This window comes from Anabrus simplex, chromosome 5 (assembly GCF_040414725.1).
Source record: "Anabrus simplex isolate iqAnaSimp1 chromosome 5, ASM4041472v1, whole genome shotgun sequence".
NCBI lineage: Eukaryota > Metazoa > Arthropoda > Insecta > Orthoptera > Tettigoniidae > Anabrus > Anabrus simplex.
The window spans coordinates 396,576,123-396,597,771 of NC_090269.1; the positions used below are offsets into that span (position 1 = coordinate 396,576,123).

The window sequence follows — 21,649 nt, forward strand, 5'->3', positions numbered from 1 at the left end:
TCGCAGGTGGCTAGGTATGCCAATGAGTTAAAGAAATAACCTTCAGTAACTTTCGACTCTTTTGTTAATGTACTATGCTTTTTGACATTTTAATTAGAATAATTCACAAATAACCATGACTAAAAGGTGGGAGTGTGTTGGAAATGGAAAGACATGGGACAATACCTCTCTCTCTCTTTCTCTCTCTACTCTTTGCATTTACTTTGTGTGTTTGTACTTATTCTTTGGAACTATTTTGATGTGCCAGTAGTGCCTTCTTGACTTTTGCTCTCCCATGGCATTTGCTCAATGTTGAAAAATGTGAAAACGTGTGTACAGTACAATAGTACCAGATTAAAATATGTTTTTTGAGAAACTAAAGTTTCATTTCTTATTACAAATTATTTATAGGACCTCAGAATGCCACGTTTTCACAGAGTTGTCAAATTTATAAAAGACTGTCACAGAGTTTGAATATGTGTTGGTAAACCTACTAACATACAAGGCTCCACCCCGGACTCAAATGTAATCAAACCTGCCAACTTGAGCTCTGAAGACCTATGCTCTACCGTCTGACCACTCAGCCTGACTGTTTTGTGCAGAGCCGTGTTTTTCTACACGTAAAAACATAATAACAAGATGAAAAATAAATTAAAAAATAACAATCCAAAGAACATGTATCAGTCTCAGATTGAGTCGCCAACATGCCACCCACCTAATTTGAGGAACAAATTACATAACCAGAATCAATAAAACTTAAAATAAATAACAACGAAGGAACATACAAGAGCAAGAAAGTGGTTTAGGATATTTTGAAAGTTAAAAGAACAAGTTTAAATGTTATTGAGCAAATTATTCTTGAGGAAACACACAAAGTTTTTTAATAGAGCGTTTGTACATGCCCTTTGAAGTGCGGACTGATACAACACGGACTTGCCAATCGGCACCAGGATAAAGCACCTCAATTACCCCAGTCTGCCACACAAGAGGGGGTAAACTGTCCTCCACCACGATTACCAATGTACCAGCTTGTACACCATTTACTGCGTTGCTGAAGTTGTGACAGATAGTTGCTACACCATCTTTTCTGCACCTGCTGTCTGCATCGCTGACCAAGTTGCCATCTTGACAAACGTGACACTGGACCTGGAAGCAAATCTCACTCCGGGATGGAAATAAGAAGTTCACCTCCTAAGAAGTGGCCAGGTGTTAAGAAGGAGAATTCATCAGTGCTGTTAGGTAAAGGAGTGACGGCTCTGGAATTGAAGCAAGCTTCAATCTGTGTGGTGTGTGTGTACATTTCTTCAAATGTCAGAAATGTGTTCCCCACTACCCTCCTTAAACAGTACTTCACTGATTTTTCCCAGCTTCCCACAATCCACCAGTGTGTGGTGCTTGGGGGGCGGGAGTAAAAATGCTATTCAATTCCTTCTTGAGAAGCAAATGCCATGTGACATTGTCAGTGTAAATGTTACTACATCTACCTCTCCGTGCTGAAAATCTTCGTAATGCAGCCATGAACACCTCTGTAGTAAGACTGCTCACCAACTCAAGGTGAATTGTTTTAATAGCCAAGCATACAAATAAGACAATATAACGTTTTATCTTCACCTTGCTGCATACCGTGCCTTGCTTGATGTACTTTTGCCATTTTCTTTTTTGCTAGTTGCTTTACGTCGCACCGACACAGATAGGTCTTATGGCGACGATGGGACAGGGAAGGGCTTGGAGTGGGAAGGAAGCGGCCGTGGCCTTAATTAAGGTACAGCCCCGGCATTTGCCTGGTGTGAAAATGGGAAACCACGGAAAACCATTTTCAGGGCTGCCGACAGTGGGGTTCGAACCTACTATCTCCCGAATACTGGATACTGGCCGCACTTAAGCGACTGCAGCTATCGAGCACGGTGCTTGATGTACAATGGTCCACCATAGTCTATACCACAATTAAAAACTGCCTTACTTGGTTCAACTCTTGCGGGAGGCAACTGACCCATGAATTGCTCTGTTGTAGTAGCCTTCAGTCTGAAACAATGGAGATGTTTATGGATGGTCTTTCGGATGACAGATCACCCGTTGGGTATCCAAAAGCATTGTCTTAAAGACACAAGAAGCAATTGAGAGCAGCTTGTAATAACCTTTGATGTTCGTACAATATCAACAGATTTGTTACATGGTGCTTCGGAGGCATTATCAGTGGTTGTCTTTGATCATAGGGTGCTTATGAGTTCTGTAAACTACCGCCCACCATGAGTACATAATTTGCATCCAGGAAAGGACGCAGAGATTTTAACTTGCTATCAACGGGAACTGACCAACCTTGCTTCAGCGTTTGGATTTCCTTATGATAAGTACTTAGCCCTCTCCTGTGAACCGCGTGACCTTGCCGCAGTGGGGAGACTTGTGCATCCCAATTAAGCAGATAGCCGAGCCGCAGGTGAAACCATATCGGATGGGTATTTGTCAAGAGACCAGACTAACGAATGGTTTTTCGAAAAGGAGCTAGCAGCCTTTCAGAAGTTACAAGGGCAGCAGTCTAGATGATTGACTGATACGGCCTTGTAATAATACTCAACAGGGCTTAGCTGTGTTGATACTGCTGCACGGCTGAATGGAACGGGAAACTACAGCCGTAACTCACCCCTGAGGATATGCAGCTCTTTCTGTATGGATGATGTACTGATGAAGGCTTCCTCCCAGGTAAAATATTCCGGAGGTAAAATAGTCTACCATTCAGATCTCTGGGTGAGGACTACATGAGAGGAGGCGATCATCAGGAAGATGGATATTAACATTTTGCGAGTCGGAGCGTGGAATGTTAGTTTGAATTGTTGTGGTAGGGTAGAGAATCTGAAAAGGGTGATGGATAGACTAAAGTTAGATGTAGCTGGTACAAGTGAAGTACGTTGGCAGGAAGAGCAGAATTTTTGGTCAGGCGACTACAGAATTATCAACACAAAATCAAACAGGGGAAATGCAGGAGTTGGTTTAATAATGAATAAGAAAATAGGGCAGCGGGTAAGCTACTATGACCAGGATAGTGAGAGGATTATTGTTGTCAAGATAGAGACCAAACCAATACCCACTACAATAGTGCAGGTCTATATGCCTACGAGTTCAGCGGAAGATGAAGAAATCGAAAGAATATATGAAGAGATAGAAGATTTAATACAATATGTAAAAGGTGATGAGAATCTAATTGTGATGGGAGACTGGAATGCAGTGGTAGGACAAGAAAGAGAAGGTAATACAGCAGGAGAATTCCGATTGGGATAAATTAACAAAAGAGGAAGTCAGTTGGTTGAATTCTGCACCAATCACAATTAAGTCCTTGCTAATACTTGGTTCAAACACCACAAACGACAACTGCACAGATGGACGAGACCTGAAGACACTGGAAGGTATCAAATAGACTTCATTATGATTAGGCAGAGATTCAGAAACCAGGTGTTGGTGTGCAAAACTTTCCCAGGAGCAGACGTGGACTCTGATCACAACTTGTTGGTCATGAAATGCAGTATGAAGTTGAAGAAATTGAAGAAGGGAAGGAATCCAGTGAGATGGGAGCTAGACAAGTTGAAAGAAAAGAGTGTGAAAGATTGTTTTAAGGAACATGTTGCACAAGGACTGAATGGAAAGGCTGAAAGAAACACAGCAGAAGAAGAATAAGACAGTCATGAAGAATGAGGTCAGTAGGGCTGTTGAAGAGATGTTAGGAAGACCGTAAAGATCAACTAACAATGGATAACTCACAAGATACCAGACCTGATTGATGAACGACAAAAATATAAGAATGCAAAAAATTAAGAGGGCAGAAAAGAATACAGGCGATTAAAGAATGAAGTGGATGGGAAGTGCAGGGCAACTAAGGAAGAATGGCTGAAGGAGAAGTGCAAGGAAGTTGAAAGTAGTATGGTCTTAGGAAAGGTAGATGCTGCATACAGGAAAATCAAGGAAACCTTTGGAGAGAGGAAAACTAGGTGTATGAATATTAAGATGGAAAACCACTTCTAGGGAAAGAAGACAAGGCAGAAAGATGGCAGGAACATATCCAACAGTTGTATCAAGGTAAGGACGTAGATAATATGATTATGGAACAAGAGGAGGCTGTGATGCTGATGAAATGGGTGACCCAATTTTGACGTCAGAATTCAACAGGGCTTTGAGGGACCCAAACAGGAACAAAGCACCTGGAATTGATGACGTTCCTTTTTTTTTTCCTCTGCTATTTGCTTCATGTCGCACCAACACAGATAAGTCTTATGGCGACGATGGGATAGGAAAGGCCTAGGAATGGGAAGGAAGTGGCTGTAGCTTTAATTAAGGTACAGTCCCAGCATTTGCCGGGTGTGAAAATGGAAAAACACGGAAAACCATCTTCAGGGCTGCCGACAGTGAGGTTCGAACCCACTATCTCTCGGATTCAAGCTCACACCCGCGCGCCCCTAACCGCATGGCCAACTCATCCGGTGATGACGTTCCCTCTGAATTACTGACTGGTTTAGGAGAAACCAGCATGGCAAGGTTGTTCCATTTAGTGAAAAAGATATATGAGACAGGAGAAGTGCCATCCGATTTTTGGCAGAAGTTGTTATAGCTATTCCCTAGAAAGCCGGTGCTAACAAGTGGGAAAGCTACTGCACCATTAGTTTAGTATCTAATGCCTGCAAAATTCTAACATGTATTATTTACAGAAGAATGGCAAGATAAGTTGAAAATGAGTTGGGAGAAGATCAGCTTGGCTTCAGAAGAAATGTAGGAACACATGAAGCAAACCTGACTTTACGTCTGATCTTAGAGGATCGAATTAAGAAGGGCAAGCCCACATATATGGCGTTCGTAGATCTCGAAAAGGCATTTGATAATGTTGATTGGACCAAGCTATTTGAGATTCTGAAGGTGATCGGGATCAGGTACTGAGAAGAAAGAATTATCTACAATCTATATAAAAATCAGTCTGCAGTGATAAGAATCGAGGGCTATGAAAAAGAAGCAGCAATCCAGAAAGGGGTGAGGCAAGGCTGCACTTTGTTCCCCCTCCTTTTCAATGTTTAAATAGAAGAGGCAGTAAAGGAAATCAAAGAAGAATTTGCAAAGTGAATCACAATCCAAGAAGAGGAAATCAAAACCCTGAGATTTGCTGATGATACTGTTATTTTATCTCAGACTGGAGAAGATCTGGAGAAGTTGCTGAGTGGTATGGACAGAGTGTTGGGTGAGGAGTACAAGATGAAAATAAAGAAGTCCATGACAAAAGTAATGGAGTGCAGTCGTACGATGTCAGGTGATACATGAAATATTCAATTAGGAAATGAAGTCTTAAAGGAAGTGGATGAATATTGTTATTTCGGTAGTAATGTAACTAACGATGGCACAAGTAAGGAAGACATCAAATGCAGGCTAGCAAAAGCGAGGAAGGCCTTTCTTAAGAAAAGAATTTTGCTCACTTCGAACATTGATATAGGAATTAGAAAAATGTTTTTGAAGACTTTTGTTTGGAGCGTGGCACTGTATGGAAGTGAAACATGGACAATAACTAGCTTAGAAAGAAAGAGAATAGAAGCTTTCAAAATGTGGTGTTACAGAGGAATGCTGAAGATGAGATGGATAGATCGAATCACGAATGAAGGGATACTGAATCGAATTGGTGAGAGGAGATCGTTGTGGTTAAATTTGACAAGAAGAAGGGATAGAATCATAGGACACATCTTAACACATTCACGCCCGTATCTGAGTTATTGCCTATAGCGCGTGACCATGCTGTGGACCGTATCCGGATAAGCGCACCTTGAACTGGAACTGGAGCCATTCCTATGCAGCTGGGATCTATTTTGGTCACAAATATGTGCAAGAGAGATGAAGGTAATACCCTTATGAATGCTTCTACTCACCAGAAACGGCCACGGCAATTTTCCCTCCCAATGCACTTCTTTTATTTTGTTTCTAAAGGTAGCCTTGCGCTGGCCCAACTAGTTGTGTAGTTGGTTTGTGACTGCACAAGCGTGTGTATAATCATGTTCTGAAGTGTAACCATGGCATGTAGGGACAATATAAATGATGCAAGTTGTGCGAATTTACAAAGCACAGTTTTCCAGCTGCTTGAAAATTATCTTGGCCAGGGGTATACAGTCTATATGGACAATTATTACAATAGTGTTGGACGCGCGAAACAATTACGGGAACAGAACACTGCCGTATGTGGAACAATACGGTCAAATAGGGGTGTACTAAAAGATCTAAAGGAACATCAGGGAATTCTCAAATGGAGGGAAAAGTGAACCTGACATACAAGTACAGTCACCTCTCTCCGACATTTCAGCTTCATCTACTTCATCAGCTCCAAGTCAACATCCTGCGATTTTGCCGCCACAAAGGATCACCATTTAGGTTTAATGGGAAGAGAAAAGAAGTTTCCACCATCAAATAAAGTCAAGTTCCCCTCAAGAAGGTGCCAAGTGTGCTTCAAAAATAAAATTTTTAGTGGAACACGCTATTTTTATGGAAAGTGTGGTGTTCCATTCACCCAGAACAGTGTGACATTACCTAACACACCCTACAGAGATACTAGAGGAATTCATTAAGGTAAGTGGAAAAATTTGTTTCCATATCTTGTTTAGTTTATAACTTATTGTGAAAAGAATTCGTTGTTGTTTGCTCTGCCACTAACAGCTGGAATAGCTGGGCCAGCCCTTTAAATAGCCCGCTCAGATGATGGGCGTGAATGTGTTAAGACACCCAGGAGTTATGCAGTTGGTTTTTGAGGAAAGTGTAGGGGGTATGAACGGTAGAGGTGGACCAAGGTATGAATATGACAAGCAGATTAGAGCAGATGTATGATGCAGCAGTTATGTAGAAATGAAAAGGTCAGTACAGCATAGTGCGGCATGAAGGGCTGCATCAAACCAGTCCATGGACTGATGACTGAAACAAAAACAAGCACTTAGCGGAATATTATGGACAATGACATTGATAGATTTATTAAGCTCTGTGGTTGTCAGACTTCCGGTCAGGCATTGTCTCATATCACTACATTTGAGATTGTATGTAAATGTTAGAACATATGCCAAGTTTTGCAATAACCTTGACCATGAGGAGAAATAATTCAGAAATCAGAAAGTGTTCCCATGGCAAATGCACGGAAAGTAGACTGATACCAGCATGTTTTCTTTCTGGTACTTCCTTTGCTTCATTTTCTTGTAATTTTGGCCAAGTGGTTTGAGGTTTCTTAAGCCATGAATGTCCTGCCCACCACAGCTGAGTTAGCTTCAAATTTTGAGGATCAACTCCTCTTTTTTTTTGCTAGGGCCTTTACATCGCACCGACACAGATAGGTCTTATGGCGACGATGGGATAGGAAAAGCCTAGGAGTTGGAAGGAAGCGGCCATGACCTTAATTAAGGTACAGCCCCAGCATTTGTCTGGTGTGAAAATGGTAAACCACGGAAAACTATCTTCAGGGCTGCCGATAGTGGGGTCGAACCTACTATCTCCCGGATGCAAGCTCACAGCCGCGCGCCTCTACACGCATGGCCAAATCGCCTGGTGATCAACTCCTCTTGAAATGATGTCGGCAGATTTATCTTGAGTAGGAACATGTCTCCAATTCTTTGTATCGGGCAGCTCTTGTATTTCAGAAACACGATTTCCCACATGTCTTCCTTTGATAGCAGTCCTCCCTTTCTTCATTAGCCTAGCTAGGAGTACGGCACCACACAGCTCAAGACGTGGCAAGGATATTTTCTCAGTGGTATTACTCGAGATTTTGCAGTTAACAATAAAACAAATACGTTTTCTTTAGTGTGTACACATTGCAAGTAAATGCAAGCACCACAGGCTTGCTCTGAAGCATCTGAATATCCATGAAGCTCTGTACAGGTGCTATTACTACTTCCAAGAATATAACGAGGAATGTATATATCATTAAGACATGAAAATGTGTTGTGTATTTGCTGCCACTGTTCTTGGAGCTCATCACATAATGTTTCACCCCAATTTACTCGTAATTCCCACAAATGTTGAAGAATTATTTTTGCATCTTACTATGACAGGACCTATTAAACCAAGTGGGTCGTGTATTGCGGCTACAATGCCCAGTATTTTTCCGTTTTGTCCAAGTTGTTTCTTTTTGTGTATGCTTAGAAGTGACAAATTGGATTTGATCACTCGATGGGTGCCGTAACAAACCAAGGTTTTTTATGGGTTCATCTTTAATGTCAAGACTCCATGGAAGCCTAGTTTTTTGAAATTCCTTAGGGATGGCTTCAATGACCTTGGGGTGGTTGGCACACCATTTTCTAAGTGTGAAACCCCATACTGTGAAGCAATCTCATCAACCCCTTTTGCAGCTCAACTGCATTTTGAATTGTGTCCGCTCCTGTAAGTAGGTCGTGCACGTAAAAGTCTCTCTCTTCAAGATTTCTGCAGCCCAAGGATATACTTCTTCTTCGTCATGAGCCAGCTGCACAAGACACCTGGTTGCCAGAAAAGGAGCTGCTGCAGTACTGTATGTCACGGTGTTCAATTTATAGATTTTGATAGGTTCTTGATATGAGCTTCTCCAAATTATTCTTTGCAGATCTTGATCTTCTGGATGCTCCTTTATTCCTCTATACATTTTTTTCAATATCTGCAGTGAGAGCATATCTCTGCATTCTAAATCTTAAAATAATGGAAAACAGGTCTTTTTGTACTACTGGGCCCACCATCAGAATGTCATTTAATGACAGGGAATTAGTAGATTTAGCTGACGCATTGAATATCACACGAAGTTTTGTGGTGGTACCATCTTCCTTGATCACAGCGTGATGTACCATGTAGTACGATGATTGACTCGGTCAAATTTCTTCAACGGGTTCCATGTGACCTAATGCAGCATATTCAACCATGAACTCAATATAGGACTTCCTCATGGATGATTGGGGCTTCAGTCTCCTTTCCATATATTTGAAACAAGGATTCTCCAAGTTGCTCTGGCTGGGTTGAAAAGGCAATTTCACCGTATATCTTCCCGTTTTGCCTCAAGTTGTGTGCTTCATAAAATGTTCTTCACAAAGTTTCTCCTCCTGATAGAGCGGAGGACTTTGAAACTCTTCTTGCTGCTAGCAACATTCTACCTTAGTATGAAGCGAGTCACGAGTTCCTACACAACTTATGGCAGCAGACTTTTTCTGGCTTATGTTTGTAGAAGGTATGCAACCTGCCATCACCCAACCAAATACTGTATTCTGGATGTCCATCTTGGGCGAAATGGCCTAGACGCAAAACTTCAAGAAATACACTTGCTCCTAGCAGTAGGTCAATTTCTCCTGGTTCGTTAAAACTTGGATCTACCAAGCTAATGTCAGAGGGTAAATGCCAATCTGTACAGTTGATGTGAGAAGAAGGAGCTGTCCAGTAACTGTAGACAAAACTGAACAAACAATATGGCAGCTGTAATCATGCATCGTAGATGAAATGTGAATTTGGCAAATGTGTGATGACTCTATAGCTCTGGAGTTATTAATTCCTTGAATAGGAACATGGAGTTGACTGAGAGCTAATCCTAAACCATCAGCAAGCTATTTTTGACATGAAGTTCATTTGTGAGGCACTATCCAGAAGAGTGCAACAGTCATGAGTGCGACCTTGGCTGTCAGTAACCCTAAAGATTGCAGTTGATAGCAACACTTCACAGGTGTGGTAATTTCCCTTTAAAGAACAATATGATTGTTGTTGAGGAATGTTACCGGTATCCTTGTGTAGTAATGTATGATGCTTTTTGTTTCACAGTTTGCAGCTTCGAGGGGAAGAGTGGCTGGTTTGATGACCACTCTTCAAGCAATTGTAATAAAGTTTATGACGTTTTACATAATCTAATTCGTCATTAATTCCCATATTTTAAGCACTAAAATAAGAGATGAGGAGCGTCACAGAGGTTATACGTTGGAGATGTGGTCACAAAGGCTTGACCTACACTTTCCTTCTTACTACTGCTGTATCTGATTCCTTGGGGTTGTCTTTCATTCATTAGTTTGTTAGTACTGACTAGCTCTAAAGTTTGACAACTACGTTCAAGGAATGATATTAGTTCTTTCAACCTGGGATACAGTTAGCCTGAGGTTTTGACCTCTCGTTTTCTAAGCACTGATTGTTCTAAAATGTAATGCGACATTATAATTTCATGCAAGGGGGTTTGAATCTTCATTATTTCAATGGCACTTAAATTACTGCATGTTGGGTTTATTAGAGCCCTCAGCTCCTTTGGATGATCACTCTTGGCAGAGGGCAGCGATGACAACTGTCTAACATGCATATCCAGAATAAACCTAGGATTGTTGTATCAGTTACAGAACAATTCCCATGCTAATTTGAAGTTATTCTCTGTAACTGGTAAATTCTCTATCAACTTATATGGCTCATCTGATAAGCATAACAATAAATAGTGGTACCTCTGAATATCTGTCAGGGCACCATTATCAATTACTAAACTTTTAAATGTATCATGAAAATGCATGAACTCTGACAGTGGCCCATTAAATTTAGGAAGAGAAATGGCATGCAATTTCAGATCACTATTATTGTTACGGCTAATGCCACTACTTTCACTAATAGATAACAGCGGTTTAATCTCTAATAATGTTTTGATCTTGGACTGCAACTCAAAATTGAATTCTCCAAATCCCTCCTGATCTAAATCATGAGGTTCATTAGGGTTATTAACTTCTAATTGTGTCCAAATCTCGTTCTATTTCTCTATACTATTCTGCAAGTGTTTCTGTCTTACTTTTATATCATTAAGATGATTCCATAGAGAAGTTATTAACAAACGTAGCTATTCTCAATACGTGGGCCTTGATGACAGCTCATTTTTTGATAAGGGCTCTTTTCTGAGCTTCTTCCATTGTAGGAAAAAAAAAAAATACTGAAAAACAAGGAATAAACCAGATTAACTCACGTAGGTATTTAGTGCTGATACAACAGCTCCAGATGTCCTACACAGCTCTGCGTAGGCTCGTTCAAACGTTTTCTTATATAGTTCTGTAGTACTCTTTGGCTACTGGGTCCAATCCGCACTAGAGTCATTGATTGCATCCAGAGAACTCTATTGATATACTGAGATCAATGATTGTATCACAGGCTGATGTCACATAATGATTCAGTCACTCGAAGATGAATTGCACACACGCATCATGAAAGCTTTAGTGATTTTTCAATAAGCACTCGCAAATCTTGATGCTTACAGTCTAAAGCAAACAACACTATCCACATAACGTAGAAATTGATCTCCAATCTCCAAGTTCTAACCAAATTCCAGAACAATCCAACCCGGAGGACCAAAAAAAATGTTTTGTGCAGAGCCGTGTTTTTTACACATAAAAACATAAGAGTAACAACATGCAAAATAAATAAATAAATAAATAAATAAATAAATAAATAAATAACAATCCAAAGAACATGTATCAGTCTCAGATGGTCTGACTTTATTCGAAACACTTGTGTCCAACAGAAAGAAAAATGTATGTGATAAAGAGGACTGCATTTAATACAAGTAAATCTTAGGCATAAAAGATTTAACATATACAATGGCAGGTGAGTGTGAGAAAATACAATGATAAACTTTTCATCTCTATACACTGCCATTTTAGCATAGATAGGCATTCTCCAACGAGCTAGAAAGAGGACTATAGAGTGGTTATTGCACCTCCATCTTTAAATCCACTTGAACGCCGCGTCTGCCATATTATAAGCGATCATAACAAGTGCATGTGGTGATGAAACAAATATACAGGTTTCAGAAATAAAGACAATAGTTTTCTTAATTAGCAAAGCAAGCAAAAGGTGCATAATTTCCTTTTAAAATGGCATAAAAATACAAGATATTATATTGCATATTGAAGAAATTTCAACACATTTCCCAGTAATTATAAAAGAAGACACAATAAATTGTGATTAAATAGTATAGCCCTACTTACAGAGAATGACAATATAGAACAGAAAACCTTGAACAAAGTAATATAAAAACATGGGAAAATTATTCATATCCCTTGAATAGTAATAATGTTGTGTCGCCTCCAAATAGGTGTGGTGAAGGTCTTTCGTGTTGACGTCGTACAGACAACCTGCGCATCTGTGGAGATCGGGCCCTACCCATGATGAATTCTAATGCTAAAGATGGCACACACACTTAGCCTCCGAGCCAATGGAACTGCAAGCCTTCTTCTGTGTTATGAATCTGAAACTGTGTAGCTGAAGATATTTGGACCTTTAGTCTTTAGATGTCTCTACTGTCAACTTATGTGCCCCCTCTGGCGGGAGGATGGACTATTACTTTTTCAAAGGGAATTTCTATTCTATATGGTTGTAAACCTTACGGGTTTGTAAAATGCTTTTTTATGCGCTGAGGTTGTCAGCACTACTACGGCTTCCTTATGTTATGGACCAATCAGAAATTTTTGTATACATTTTTCTAGCCAATTAAAATTTGGGGTGTGTACAGACATTCTGCCTAGGTCAAGAGAGTTCTGGAACATTCCTCTCTGAGTTACTATAAAAGGTAGGCGCTTTAGGGCCGTATTGTCATCTTCATCGCTCCAGTCTAAGTGTGTGTACGGTGTAAGTGGAGGCAGGGGCAGCCTTGCCCTCATCGGAAGGCCCAACATCTTTTAACAGGTTATAGCTCCGGACAGTTAACTTGAGGGGAAAGTTTCAATTTTCTTTCTTAATGTAATATCACCTTTTAAATGTAAATTTTCAGGCAAGCCTACAGGCGCTAATCAAATCCTTGCTGGGAAATACATAACTTAGGGAATAAAGTGTGTGCACCCTCTATTAATTCCCATTTAAACTGGTATGGGGATGACTGTAATTTTCTATAACTCTAAATTCTTCAAACTATTTTGGAACTTAATATTTCGCATCTAGTCACCCCCCCCACCCCTGTAGTACAGGATTAGCCTCTGTAACTTCGAGCCTTAAGCCCACGTAGGATTTTAACCGTATTTCAAAAAAGGGTGCAAGTGTTTCGCCTCCTAGCATTTTATTCATGGCCGATCTCTTCAACCTTTTGTTTTGTACACTAAGGCCATTTAGAATGGGCACTTACTGCCCCTGTTTAAAGTGTCATTAGTTATTGATGAGTGTGTAATAGACTGTCGAGCTGAAATGACAGTAAACACTGTTTTGAAGTTTATCTAATGTAAAATTTTACAGAAAACTTGTGCCTCTGAGGCGCTGGACTGTAGTAAAATTTTGGAATGTAAGTGAGTGGAGCAACTGTTTTCTTTAAAATAGTGTAACTTCAGAGCCACAAAGCTCATTTCTTGTAAATTGTGTCGACAATTTTCCCTATTGTACCTGATTTTCGGACTTGTAGTCCACTCTTGTTATCCCAGCTGATGAGCTCCGTAACTGTTATTTGTTGATGCTGTTTCATATCATCTATCAAAGTTTAAAGTCAGAAAAAAATGAAAGGAAAGATATAAAATTTCAAAATTTAGTGATTTAATGGACGAAACTGTACAGATGGCGCTTACACTATGGCATCGCTATTTCGCCTTGGCACCACCCAGAGTGCGGTAGCAGTCATGTTAACCACTCTATAGTCTCCTTTCTAGCTCGTTGGCATTCTCTGATCATTAGTTCGAATTGATGAAAACATCCATTTCTTCTCAGCCTCAAAACATTTGTTTCTGCTTTCCAGCATCATCATAAGGGGAATGGTCCGCACTCGCTGAGAATATTTTTCTTGAAACGATCTTCAGTTATAATACAAGAAGAGGAAGAGGAGAAAGCCAGATAAACATTGGAACTCTTCTGGATTGTTTCCAAGGCTGAGATCATTTTTTCACGTGGCAAGAAACTGATAATGATACAGACTATTCCATTACTTACACTAATAAAAAATTTATCAATGTATACCAAATTTGAAAATCAATGACAGGATGTGAAATCTGAGCCTGACAACTTGGATGCAAGACAGACAGGTATCCCTAGAAACTTCCAAGTTCCCAATCAATTTCATTCTATTAATGCTGTAGGATTATTTGTCACTGCCCCTAAGCCTTAACAGCTGCATATTTGATACCAGCTTAACACATTATAACCTGATGTAACACCATCTAGGCTACCTCCACATCACTTTCAATGATCTGTTTCACTCTACCACTGATCCACTAAGGGAGCCATTAATATCATTCCTGATTACAGTTCTCTAAGAATCTCCCATTGTATGAATGCTGCTCAGTTTCAGCCTCATTCTTAAATTACAAGAGGAAAGCTACCCCATGTCTGTCAGAGTTGTGAGTTGATAACATAATATAATTCAAAATAACTGAACAGTACAGAGATCTCAATTTGGTCCTCCTCAAGTCCTAAGATACAAGGTCATAAGAAGAATCTTCTTCTACTTGTCTCCATTTCATGACGTCTACCAGATATGATCCATTCATATTCACCAGTCTTAGAGTCAAAAGTTCCATGCTGAAGGGAGCGAAGTTTCAAAGTAAACCGTGGTCCTAGCTCACGAAGGCCAACCTTAGTACCATTGGCTTTAAATTCATACCTGCAACAAAAAAATATCCTGTATGTATATAAAAAGTTCATGGAAAATGAACTTTCCCTTCATTTGTGATATCAAAATTATATTTACCCATTTAACCCCCATTCCGTGTTAGAACCACACACTGATTTTGGCGGGTAAGATTTTTAAAAATTGCCGTCTCTGTATGACTGTTTATTCTACAAAGTTTCAGCATCAAACAATGAGAGAGTGTCTTACATGTAAAAACATTGGTAATTGACGAGATTTAGCTGAGCGACAAGAGGAGAACTCTGAAGAACTCAAAGATAATTCTACAATGACTCTCAGCTGATAAAAGTAATGTGACGGTGGTAATGGACACTGACGAGTATACAAACAAGATCTTGGCTATGTTGTCAGAGCCTGTTTACAAACTAGCTCATGTCACCCTACCACTCTGTGTCCAACGCCACTGCGAAGCTCTTAAGGCAGTCCTCAATTCCAAAAGAGGATGTTAAACACCTGACTCTGGTGGACGTAGTGCTGCCAAGATTATATGGACAACTCATGAATGAGTACGTTCCCCTCAGACCTATAGTTAGTGTGATGATGATGATTAAATGGGGCTAACATCTAGGTCATCAGCCCCTAATAGTACGAGGTGAAACAAATTAAAATGTATCTACTGACTAGAATTTAAAATAAATTATTATGAATTTAACATAATCAGCAGATCTAATTTGCAAAGCCTTATTTTCTTATAAAATGATATAAAGTAGAATACGCCATTGCCTTGAAATGAAATCGTATATATCATTCAAATTAAAAGTTAGAAATCACATCAAAATATGCAAAAATTAACTAAAATGTAGCCAATAGATGAAAGATAGTTACCAATAAAATAAAATTAAAAGCAGACAGAAAACTCACTTTTATACATGGTAAAAGAGGCCACTACCACTCATTAAACAGATGACGAGGTCTGCTGACTGCTCGTCATCTTGTAGGCTCCAGCAAAAATTCAGGGAATTCTCATGACACTCACCATGAGGGCAAAATGAATTTGCGAGCCATCAAATAATATCAAATGAGACGGTCCTCTTCCTCAACAAATTATGTGACAGTTACACAGATTACAAATACTGGTGCTTAATGATACTACTTACCTTATTTAACAACTGCTGGACAGTAACACCAGACATTTTCAAAAAACTTTTCATAGGATTTAGATGTGCAATATAACAAGATTTAAGAGAAAACTGCACAAGTTAATGACCTGGAAATACCCTAAACTTAAAATGGGTCAGTTTCAGCTAGACCATGTAGCAATGGATAAAAAGTGCCATAAAGAAATCTATAATGTCAAATCCTTCGTGGGGTGGACATCGATTCAGACCACTATATTTCAAAGATAAAAAATCAAGTTACCGTATTTCACGGCATAATCGTCGCACTTTTTATACCAAAATTTTCGAAAAAAATTGTAGGGTGCGACCATTATACGATGAATATTTAATACCAGTATTTGTATTACTCAAAAAATGTATTTATAACTAAATTGTATTTGATACAAATTTAAGATGCACGTAATACTCGCGTTTGTACATCAAAATAATTAAAATAGTCTAAAACAAAATTCATAATTTTTCGCAACAATTCGGCGAACGTTTTTCCAACCTGAAAATAAAAATGAACGTATTAAGTTAATTTGTCATTAATTTGAGTATTAAAGTTAAAATATTACACTTGCAAAAAATTATCGCTTTGTTGTGAAATGCGGACTTACCGGTACGCAATTTATTCCAAATCTTCGGTGTCGCTATCGCAGGTTTCGCTATCTGATGCGCCGTCCTCGCCTCTGTTAATACCAGTATCAGATTCTTCGTCTCCCAGCCACACTGCGTCATCTTCGGAACTGTCTAGTGCATTCGAAATCCCAGTCCTTTTGATGCTCTTGCAGACTAGTTCAGGTGGTATAAGATCCCAACTCTTCTTCACCCACGAGCATAACAAGTCCAAGGGTGGACGCCTGATATTTCTGGCGGGCGTCAATTGCTGATCGCCGCTCATCATCCACTCGTTGTAAAATCGACGTAAGTGGTCTTTAAAGGGTTTATTAACACATACGTCTAGTGGCTGCAAAGCAGATGTTAGGCCACCAGGAATGACTATCTGTCGTGTCTTATTTGTAGTGAGAATTTGCTTCACTTCGTTCACGAGGTGACCTCGGAAACTATCTAAAACAAGCAGAGCTGGTTGTTTTAGTAGTGCACCAGGTCTTCTATTCCACACAGTTTTAACCCAGTCCAGCATGAGTTCTACGTCCATCCAACCCTTTGGTTGCACTCGTACATGAATTCCACGGGGAAACTGTATATTCTTAGGCATCGTTTTCCTCTTGAAAATGATGTAAGGCGGCAACTTTCTCCCGTCAGCTGTAATGGCTAGCATTGCCGTGCATCGCAACTTCTCACTACCGCTGGTTTTCATTAATACACTCCGTGATCCTTTTAGCGCAATAGTGCTGTTGCGAGGCATATCAAAAAAGATTGGAGTCTGATCGGCATTACCGATTTGAGAAAGCAAGTACGAAGTTTCCTTGCGCAAACGTATGACAAATCGGTGAAAATTTACAATCTTGTCCGTGTAATCAGCAGGCAACTTTTGGCTTAGTGTTGTTCTCCTTCGCACTGACAGATTGTGTTGTCGCATGAACCCCTTAATCCACCCACGAGTCGCCTTAAACTGAGTTACCGGTATGTTGTGTTTGCGCGCTACCTCCTGTGCCTTAATTTGTAACATTTCATATGATACACTGCAGCCATTGTTACGTATTTCACTGACGTACCTAAACACTTCTTCGTCAATTATAGGAAACTTCCCTGTTTTAGGACCTCTAAACGCGCGTCTAGAAGGGTTTGTGCTTTTTAGCTTGTTTTTCACTTTCCGCCAGTCACGCACCAACTTTTCACTCACAGAAAATTTTCTTTCTGCAGCTCTGTTCCCGTGCTGTTCAGCGAAGGCAATTACGCTTAGCTTGAAGCCCGCAGAATAGTTTCTATATTTACCCATAATCGCTTATAAATGCTTCACACGTTAATGTTTTGCGATATAAATGACTTTCCGTAATTGTTCACTATTAAAACAAATTATTTCTGCAAACACCCAAAACACAAATTAAAAACTTAAATTCTCACGCACACATGTGTACAGTAATCACGTAAATCTGAAACAAATAAATGCATCTGTGATCTGTCCATTCCAGAGCAGCCAATACTGTTAGGCAGCAAGGAAGCATGCAACAATTTATCAGTTTAGCTCGTTGGTTGCGACACACTACTGCGCTTGCGCAAAGCTCGCAAACCGAAGCTCTAGCTAGCACGGTGTAGATCTACTGTATAGTTGACTGTATTCCGAGACGTCAGTAACAAACATTCATTTTTTAAAATTTCTTTTAAACATACGGTAATTAGGTTAATATTTCTTCCCAGTTATTGATGATTTTACATTACATTACTGACGAGTTTATAAAATAAAACTTTAATAGCATTGGATAATAATTATCTTGACTGCTTGGATAAAAGTTTTCATCCCATGCCCAGACACTTATGACGTAGTAGTAAGATAAGAGTCTAGCGATGACAACTGAGACATCGTAAATAATTCGGCTGAATAATTCCGTGGAAATTTGCGTTATCGTCTTGGATTTCACTTCGTGCGCAATAACACAGGAGTCTGCCCCATGGTGTAGGGGTAGCGTGCTTGCCTCTTACACGGAGGCCTCGGGTTCAATTCACGGCCGGGTCAGGGAATTTTACCTGTATCTGAGGGCTGGTTCGAGGTCCATTCAATCTACCTAGCCGGTATTTCCTGGCGACGTTGCCGATAAGCGATAACTTACAGCCTTACGTATTTCAAATGGGAACTCATAATATGTAGGTGGTGAATAAATAGTACACTGTCTCGCGACCACGTTGTCAAACTGCCGATAGTCTACCGGTAAGCCATGCGTCGTACATATACCGGTATTATTTATTTATACGTTGTGCAACATGTCGCAAACGTGACTGTGTTGCCAAATTGCCCATAAACCATACACGTATTTAAATTGCGCATTCATGTGCAACTTACGTTGCAGTTCCGTTTACCTTTTAACCAGATTAGTGAACAAAATTTGGACGTGCGACGATTATGTAATTAAAGGTTTAAAGTCCGATTTTTGTATTGAAAATAAAGGATGCGACGATTACGCGGTGGCGACGATTATGCCGTGAAATACGGTAACCCCAAGAAAGAAATACAAACCACTGAAATCCACTAGGAGGAGGAAATATGACTCCAGCTACTTAATAAACAATGCATTGTATTCAGAGAGATCCAAAACAAATCTAAGCGACAAACTGGAAATGATTAATGATAAACTGAAAAACATTGCCGAAGAAATTGCTTCTATTAGAAGGAGAAAGAAACATGCCTGGTGGAATGAGGAATGTGATATGGCAATACAGAAAAGGTACAAAGCATGGCTAAATGACCAACAAAAGAAAACTGAAAAATCTTGAGATGAACTAACCACTGCTAGAAGACAAGCAGCCAAAGAAATTAGAAGAATCAAAAGAGACCATCAAAAAGAAAACTTAAACATCATAGATGAGCCATTCAAACAACATAAGACAAGGGACTATTACACGTCATTTAGACAATATCAATCAAAGTATATTCCACCCACACTCATGATGAAAAATAAACAAGGGAAACTAGCACACAGTAATCAAGAGAATGCCAAAATTCTAGCCGATCACTTCAAAGAATTATTAAATGCTGAGGAACCAAAATGATAGTTAGAATTTGAGCCTTATCCAAAAAGTAAAACACGTCTAGAAAAGATTATACCACCAGATTTCAATGAAGTAATCAAAGCAATTGGTTGGATCAAGAACTACAAGGCAGCAGGAGAGAATCAAGTGGTTGCAGAGCTGTGGAAGAACGCAAATAAACAAACACTTCAAAACCTCCACAAACATTTCATAGACATATAGAATTCTGAAAAACTGCCTGAAAAATGGAACACAGCTTAACTCATCCAGTACACAAAAAGGGTGACAGATTGGATCCAAATAATTACCGGGAGATTCCTTTAGCTGATGTCACATATAAGATCCTGTATAGAATTATCCTCACAAGAATTCAGGAACAACTTGACCAAGAAGGAGAATATCAGGGAGGATTTCGACCTGGAAGAAGTTGTCCAGATCAAATCATCAGTCTTAAGTGGATCATGAAACATCAAAGAGTGAAAAACAAAAAGTTAGTCATCACTTTTGTTGACTTCAAGAAAGCGTATGACAGTATACACCATGAGTCATTACATAAAATCCTCACAGAATTTGGATTACACAGAAACTTAGCAACCTTATTGGAATTACCCTTAAGAACACTAAATCATATTTTGCTATTTGCTTTTACGTCGCACCGACACAGATAGGTCTTATGGCGACGATGGGACAGGAAAGGCCTAAGAATTGGAAGGAAGCGGCTGTGGCCTTAATTAAGGTACAGCCCCAGCATTTGCCTGGTGTGAAAATGGGAAACCACAGAAAACCATCTTCAGGGCTGTCGACAGTGGGGTTCAAACCAACTATCTCCCGGATGCGAAACACTAAATCAAATTTTAAATTCAGAGGAGAGTTGTCTATATCATTTGAAATCGAGACTGGGCTTTGACATGGTGACGGTCTCTCACCTTTACTACTTAAATGCACACTGGAGAAAATCATGCGAGAGTGGACTAAGAAATGCCAATCAAACATCAAGATTGGCAAAAATATCAAACTCAATTGCCTGGCATTTGCAGATGACCTTGCGCTGCTCGCAAATAGTATGGAAGAGGCTAAACACCAAATTGAAGAACTCAAAAAAACAGCAGCAAAAGTCGGACTACAAATCTCATTTGAAAAGATGGAAATGATGCCATCCATCAAGGTAGAAACACCAACTATCACAATGAATAATAACAAACAAATTAAGATTGTAAATAAATTCAAGTATCTTGGGGAGATTTTTACTTGGAATTTAAATGAGAAAGTATCGGTAGAAAATAGAACAATTAAATTGAAACAAGCACAACGTATCACTTGGCCAACCTACAAGAAGAAATCTCTCTCGATAAATGCAAAATTCAAACACTAGAACCCCGTTATTAACCCTGAAACAACCTATGCTAGTGAAACACTATTCAATTTGAACACCACATCAACAACAGATAAATTACAGAAGACAGAAAGAAGAAACCTTAGAACAATCATAAACACAAAACACCAAGTAGATGGACAATGGCAATTATTACCTAACAAAATTGTATACCAGGGAACTGAGTCAATAATAGACACAATGCGGAAAAGGAGGGTTGCATTTTTCGGCCACATATCAAGACTACCAGAAACCAGGGTACTGAAACATCTTTTCAACTAATTTTGGAAAAGTAAAACGAAGAATAATTGGTTCAAAAAAGTCCAAGATGATTTAGATGAGTTAGGCTTGACAATGAAGCAAATTGAAGACTGAGAAGAGAAGAGGATCCTGAGAAACAGAGACTTGAGACTTAAACTAAAAACTTTTACACACAAACAGTACACCTTAACTGACAAAGAAAGGGCAGCCAGATCGGAAAGAATCAAGAAATTCTGGGAGCAGAAGAAGAAACTTACCGTAAGCCAAACTTAAATATATATGGATCGATTAAAGTGCTCCAATGTGGATGCAAAATAAAATAAATAAATTTGAATGTACTTGGTGTATTGTTTTTAATATTAAGCCTTGCGTTAAGGAACTGAAGATGTCCCCATGATGGATACATGTATACCTATTATATAATAATGTATACTTGAAAAGTGTAATACAAATTGTGTTAAATTGGGTGGACCTTCTCATTTGGTAATTTAATATCACAGTCAACATGTACAGTAAAAAAAATGAAATTTATCACTTGTAGTCATCAACCGTCCAGGAGGAGGACACATTCAAAGTCATGTTCAAGGATAATGGACATAATGATGTACAAGTTTACAGAGCACTGTATCCCAGAGGGACGAAATAGCAAATCTTACAGAATGAAAATGTGAAGGGAACTGCCTATCTTCCCTACATTGACAACACCACAGACCATATTTACAGGAT

General features: G+C 39.4%; 1 protein-coding gene and 1 pseudogene across 2 annotated transcripts in view; one reads left to right on the forward strand and one right to left on the reverse strand.

Annotated features, from left to right (window-relative positions):
* Window positions 1-5,175: 5,175 nt before the first annotated feature.
* Window positions 5,176-9,778, forward strand: LOC137501015 (uncharacterized; annotated as a pseudogene).
* Window positions 9,779-11,412: 1,634 nt separating this feature from the next.
* Window positions 11,413-21,649, reverse strand: part of LOC136874171 (probable ribosome production factor 1) — a 67,644-nt gene continuing 57,407 nt past the window's right edge. Inside the window, exons 6-7 of one of the 2 annotated variants that reach the window (XR_011018288.1) lie at window positions 13,911-14,515; window positions 11,413-13,784 (exon numbers count right to left, since the gene is read on the reverse strand). Coding sequence is in view for 1 of the 2 variants with exons in the window: in XM_067147754.2 (XP_067003855.2) it covers window positions 14,338-14,515 (178 nt within the window). In the remaining variant the exon portion in view is untranslated. Of the gene's footprint in view, window positions 14,516-21,649 lie in introns of both variants that reach the window. The other variant, XM_067147754.2, reaches the window with a different exon arrangement.